Here is a 7,068-nt window from a genome sequence, read left to right on the forward strand (position 1 = left end):
AAAAAAACCGGATCGAAATCGGTCCATCCGTTTGAGAGTTACGATCCCATAGACAGACACACTCAGAAACAGACAGATATTTTGTAAGGACTTTCAAACATCACCATCCTGAGCCACCTGCATCCAGCGAATCCCTGCGACTCAGTCGATCTCTATTATATGATAAGCCGCGAAAAGCCGACGAACCCATGCGACAACCTCGCTGGAGCATCACCAGGAGATGTTGACTCTACAACGTGCAATTGCAAAGTCCAAGTCAAAACTTTGCAATTGCACGTTGTAGAGCCAACATCTCCTGAGGATGCTCCGGTTTCGGGATGAAACGTAGAGATTATCTTGTTGGACCTGGGTGACGATGTCGTCAGTCCACCTGGTGGGGGGTCGACAAACGCTGAGCTTACTAGTGTAATTTATTGTGTATTACATAATTAAAGAAAACCGACACAGTGTGTTTCTGTAAAAGTTAGAATACTCATAAATCATATTAAAAGCAAATCTAACCAAAGAATGATAGCGGAGAGCAAACATTAAAAGCCAGTTTGCAATATGCGTTTTGTACCGCAGAACTTTGTGTGCATTGTTTCATATTACTCGCACAGCAGGAAGTTAACTTTGTTTACTGGGAACTGGCGGAAGCATTTATTGATTTAACTGCACGATTACTAGACATAGGCTCAACAGTAACTGTGAACCATTAGTTAATACGAGTATGTTAACATTTACATGATTTTGGCTTGTTAATTAGATTACTTAACTGAATAAACAAAAATAATCAGCAATAGATATTTTACAAAATAACAACAATTTATGAGATCGCTTAATTTCGGATTCGATAGTTTATAATGGGTGTATATTGTTAAATTTTCAACCGACGAAAAACAAATCAACAATCATGTAATTTCGACTTAAAAGGGAAAAATAACATTATAGTATTTTCCACTCATTAATCAATTTCAAGTCGGTGCCAAGCCCGTGTGGTGTTGATTTTAGCCGTTACTGAAAAACCAAATGAAAGAAAAAAAGAATGTCTGAGAAACAAAAATCTTGTTATTTTTACAAATTAGCCCTTGGCTACAATATCACCTGATGGTAAGTGATGATGCAATCTAAGATTGAAGCGGGCTAACTTGTTAGGAGGATGATGAAAATCCACACCCCTTTGGGTTTCTACATGACACCGTACCAGAACACTAAATCGCTTGGCGGTACGTCTTTGTCGGTAGGGTGGTAACTAACCACGCTTCGGCCGTGGCTGGTTACCACCCTACACCATTCAGACCTGGATCAATTGAGAAAACCTCAATCGGCCCAGCCGGGGATCGAACCCAGGACCTCCGTCTTGTAAATCCACCGCGCATACCACTGCGCCACGAAGGCCTTCAATGATGATAGGTACCTCCTACCTTAAATTAATCATTGGATTGGCACCTCTACCAAAGTGATCAATATAGAATCAATATAAATCAAAGTAGAAAATATTATAATGCTATCCCTATAATCCCTTTACTTTCCACATTAAAGATTTGAATTCGGTTGTATTTAAAAATAATAATAATAAATATGCATCACCAAACATAAATTGACGGAGCATAGTTGTGAAAACTACAATCAAGCATCGTCAATATCATATCAAAGTATACGCTAAGAATGGATTTTGCGATAGGGTTGGATTAAAGATGTGTTAAAGTGGACGAAGTCGTGGTATTCCGCTAGTTGTTTATAACTAACGCTAAGTAATACCTGATTCAATCCAAAATCAAATAATATTTTTAACTTTCCCTCCTATTAATGAAAACCGTATGACAATCTCTTCAGTAGTTTCGAAGCTCGCACTGAGTTATTTTTTCTTTTGGCACCCACAAGCTGATAGTAAAGCAAATACCAATTCTTTGCCTAACCACCCTCCGTGTCCAAATACATCGCACACGACGTTTGTACACAATTGTTTGTTCAACTAATGCGACTGTTTAGGGTAAATAGCTTCGCATAACCGAATATGTTATTACACAATACACGTATAAAATAGTCGTCTCTCTCAGTTTATATAACCTCAATAGCTCAACGGTTAAGGGGCCAGACTCAACGCAAGTTCATAGGTTTGATCCCCGGCTAATAGATTATTATTGTCGTACCAAATCCTATCAGAATACTTCTGACTAATTTGGGTGGCCCATACACCCAATTTTATGAATTATGAATCGTATTAATTAAATAAATTAATAAGGAATAAGCTCACGCTTGACCACGATCTCACCTGATGGTAAGTGTAGATGTGACCTAAGACCTAAACGCGCTTGCCTAAAAGATTTTTTTTTTATTCTTTACAAGTTAGCCCTTGACTACAATCTCACCTGAAGTGATGTAATCTAAGATGGAAGCGGGGTAACTTGTTAGGAGGAGGATGAAAATCCACACCCCTTTCGGTTTCTACACGACATCATACCGGAGCGCTAAATCGCTTGGCGGTACGTCTTTTTCGGTAAGGTTGTAACTAGTCACGGCCGTAGCCTACCACCAGCCAATTCACTCTATTATCTGGTGTTAATTAAGTTAAGAAAATACATACGAGTACATTATTGTTTTTATGGAAAGAAATAAACGTTCTCTACTACAAATATGTTTGTGTCTTAGGAAATTGTTTTTGTGACCTTTTAATCCCTCTAGAACGAGATTTACAAAAGAAGCTCAATAACAAACTGCAGTATTTACATAATAACAACAAAATAACATCAAAAGCATAATTTCAAAGACAAAACCAATGTGTGAAGTTAAACTCAATTCACACGCCAATATTAAATATTCGATGATTTCACTGGAGGCTATAGCAAAGTGAATGCTGTCATAAAGACCAAGTAATGGCCAATTACTATCCTATTGCTAGCCTCACTAATTAGGTTTATGTGGAATATGGTAATGCGAATAATGCAGGCGTTTTGAACACCAAATGTTTTGACGTTTTGGTACTAAAATTAGATTTCAACTCCAGACTAAACTGATAATTAATAATAGATAAACAAAGTTCAAAGTTTTTTTTAGTTTAATAGTTAATGTAACATGTAATATAATTTAGACTAACTCTACAATTTCACTAAAAAAATGTCGTGATAGCCCATATGACCTCTGCCTCAGATACCGGAGGGTGTAGCTTCGAATTCGGTCTGGGGCATGCACCTCCAACTTTTCAGTTGTGTGCATTTTAAGAAATTGTCACGTGTCTCAAACGGTGAAGGAAAACATCGTGAGGAAACCTGCATACCAGAGAATTTTCTTATATCTCTGTGTGTGTGAAGTCTGCCAATCCGCATTGGGCCAGCGTGGTGGACTATTGGCCTAACCCCTCTCATTCTAAAAGAAGACTCGAGCTCAGCAATGGGCTGAAAATGGGTTGATAAATAACTAACTAACGACACTTTTGCTTAATATTAAGAAAAGAGTATGGTGTCTTTGTGATTATAAGATTTCCGAAAAGAAAAATATGTACAACCCGCGGCACGTAACTTTAGCGCTGACCGTTTATGCGCAGAAGTCTAAAATACGGTATCGGAGGGGGGCTGCAGGTATGAAGGGCGGGCGTGCGTAGCGTCCGTAGCGGTGATTGGCTCTCTAGTCGTATTCGGTCCCCGGCACTGATACGACGCTCCGCGAACTCCCAGTGTACAGTCGCGTTCTAAATTGTTTTGTTATTGCTATTAATTTTTATTGTTGGTTTTCGTTAAGTTTATTTGTTAAATATATATATTTTAGTTTGTTTGAGACTTTACAGTGAATATGTCTAGAAGAAATACTGTTTTGAGAAGACAGGCACGGAAAATGGTGCATGACGTGCATTGTTTTTTAAAAAGAGAATCTTCTGAATTAATATATTCTTTAAAACAGCTCAAAAGTGAGATTGGCGAAGCTACGAGTATTTTATCAAATCATTTAAAAAGTCAAAAGTCAACAAGTAAAAAGTCTTGTCGAGTTACCATTGAAGGCGTGTTACCATTGTCTGATTCAGACTAGACTAGAACTTACATATCTAGACTTACATTTATCTGAATTAAATAATTATAATTGCAATAATGTTTTTATTTTTTACATTCTATATACTTGTTAAAAAAACGATGTCTTTGAAAATATTAATTTGAACTATAAACTACTCGTATAACACCTACACAGTGAACTTTGTAATATAGAAGTAATAACCACAATATTTTATTTAATAAGTATAATATAATTATGCGTGCGTGACAGTACCTATGCACAGCTATACCCCACATTTCGTTTATAGCTAGACTTACTATTTAACATAAACATTAAAATAATGTCATTAAAATTATTTACTTATTAATTAATAAACGTAATAATTGTATTGTGTGCGCGACAGTACCGATGCGCAGCTATCCCCACCGTGTTTCGCTCAGCGCTAAAGTTACGTGCCGCGGGTAATAATTATAACATTTGCTTGTTTAACAATGATTCGTAATAAGATAAATTATTAAGTACTTTCCAAATTGACACACGATGGATTTAAGTTCTTATTTCCTTTGCTGAACTTGGGCATAAGGCTAATAAAAGTGAATTGTATCCATTAAAAATAGTACACTCGCGCCTTTTTAACAACACATCAACATCCAAGAAAATTAAAAGCTACCAGGTACATAATATTAGAAAAAAAGACATCGACAGACTTGTACGAGTACTTCCAATAGGTACTCGATTAATCCAATATTACCGTAAATCTCTTTTTTATTCCTACATCAATGTTAATGTAAAGTTCATTAAATGATCATCATCAACATTTACAACTTCAGCGCAACTTTATTGATCAATTATTATTATTTAACAATGTAAAGTGAAATGTTATCTGTAATTGTACATGTTTAGAGCATTGTACTAATTGTTGTGTTCATTTTCATCGACCACGTATTTGGTAATTGTAATCGCAAGTTTACATGATGGTTATGGATATATTGCTGATTTACCATTAACAGATATTAGCTGTTATGAATAATTTGCATAACCTAATAACAGATTGCGTAATAAAGCTATCACGGAAACCAATAATTGAGTTCTATGTCTGACGCAAAAATACTTAGGTATGATGTAAGTTTGATAAACTGTTTGTTTGTCAGTGACATTGTAGATTGCATAGACCAATTATTGTGTGATTTATTTGTGTGCTAGCTCACGAGTGATCAAGATCGTTTTTAGTTTAGTAGCTACGATTAAAACCCAGAAGGCCAATCCAAAGAATTTCTTACGTATAACGTATATACGTATATAAATATTTTTAATTTTAACTTTTATATTATTAATTTTAACTTATAAATTATTTAAATACTAATGTTATCGCTGCGTCTTCAGTGTGCTCGTGGCGTTTGAGCCGTCCACATCTCTTGCTGTGTTATTTTGTGGGTGACTTGGGATAGGCGGAGAGAGTGACTTGAGTGGAAAAGGAAGTTTGTTAACAGTGATCCTTTAATCCTACACACAACGTTCACAAGTGCGTGATTTCACTCAAGGTCATTCTCTGCCATTCTATGGTTTTATTTTGGTTACAGTTTGAGTTGTTAATTAAGTTGTCCTGACGACCTTTATTCGGCATTAGTTTTCTTATTTTTGTAATCATTTCTGAGCAAATCAAAACTAATAAGCTAATATTCGAAAAATAAAATTTCTTCCCCATTCAACCAATGTTCCGTTTCTGCTTTACAACTACGAAAAAACAGAACCCTCATCATTAGGTTATCTGTAACAAGTACGTAGCTGATCTTACCTTGACTTTCATTAAAGAACCCCATGACCATGCTGACGATCACCACTAGTCCAATCTTGAGCCGGTAGCCCACGCGTGCTCGCATATCTCCAAACCCCATCACCGCCATGCTAGCCCTGTCGCATCCATTCGTTATACGCCAACCGAGGGTCTATGCGATGCATTGTCTGTAACAAAGAGATAGTCATCATCATCATCATCGTCACCATAATCATATATTTTACAATGTCATAACATAACAAAGCATACCACCAATTTTAAAATTTAAACTATTTTTTAAACAGAATTAAATTAAGGCTTACGTAAATGGTACGGCTAATTAAAATATGCCTAACAAAAACCAAGTAAAAAGGAGCTTTAAACAAAGAATAGGACGCGATGTGAAAGCGTTTCGCTGACAAACCGCCTTCCGCAGACGTGCCCTATCAGTTTTGCGAAGCATATCTTGATGGACGCTTGACCTCTATCAACATCCCACTTAGTGTGCCTTTGACACCGAGAGATAGGTACTAGAATACAATTGAAACGAATGTAAATGGATGTAACTTTACTTCATTAAGCAGTATAATACAGTGATGTTTTGTAGCGATTCCTAATTAGATTCTACGGAATTTCATGTGAATCGTCGGATTGTTCGTCCGTCCGATTCGGGGATGTCACACTCGCAGACTGATGAGGATGCGCCTCATCAGTCTGTTGTATGGCCCACTCCAGCCATGCCAAGTGCCTCCTTAATGGAAAGGGGATATGGAACTATACTCCAATGCGTGCTTAACGTGCTCTCCGAAGCATGGGGGTATGACATTATTAACCAAACATTTTTGCTTACCAAAGTCAAACGCACATACGAACATTCTCACCGAGCGCATGCATACAGTTCGATTTGTATATAGGCTACTAGCGGAAGCTCGCTACTTCGTTCGCCCTTAGACCTCTTTAATCCGACCCTATCGCAGATTCCGTTCTTAGTGTCCTACTAACTATAGTCAAGTTGTTTTTGAGATTTCGTAATGAATGACCTTTCGCATTTATATATTAAGACTAGCGGACGCCCGCAAATTCGTCCGCGTGGAATTCAGTTTTTCAAAAATTGCACGAGAACCATGGATTTTTCCGGGATGAAAAGTAGCCTATGTGTTAATCCAGAGTGAAATCTATTTCCATTTAAAATTTCAGCCAAATCGCTTCAGTAACCGCAGCGTGAAGGAGGAACAAACATACACACCCACTTACACACAAACTTTCGCCTTTATAATATTCCTCTGACTGTAAGAGGTAAAGTTTATGTGGTTGTAGGGGGTAGTCTCTGG

The 7,068-nt window shown here is 37.1% G+C and overlaps 1 protein-coding gene across 2 annotated transcripts in view; it reads right to left on the bottom strand.

Annotated features, from left to right (window-relative positions):
- LOC112045376 (zwei Ig domain protein zig-8-like) overlaps positions 1-5,929 on the bottom strand; it is an 80,074-nt gene extending 74,145 nt beyond the window's left edge. For both annotated transcript variants that reach the window (XM_052887612.1, XM_052887610.1), the window contains exon 1: positions 5,759-5,929. In XM_052887612.1, coding sequence (XP_052743572.1) covers positions 5,759-5,867 — 109 coding nt within the window. In that variant the 5' untranslated portion in view covers positions 5,868-5,929. The remainder of the gene's footprint in view (positions 1-5,758) is intronic.
- Positions 5,930-7,068: the final 1,139 nt, after the last annotated feature.

The sequence above is a fragment of the Bicyclus anynana genome, chromosome 2, assembly GCF_947172395.1.
Source record: "Bicyclus anynana chromosome 2, ilBicAnyn1.1, whole genome shotgun sequence".
Lineage (NCBI taxonomy): Eukaryota > Metazoa > Arthropoda > Insecta > Lepidoptera > Nymphalidae > Bicyclus > Bicyclus anynana.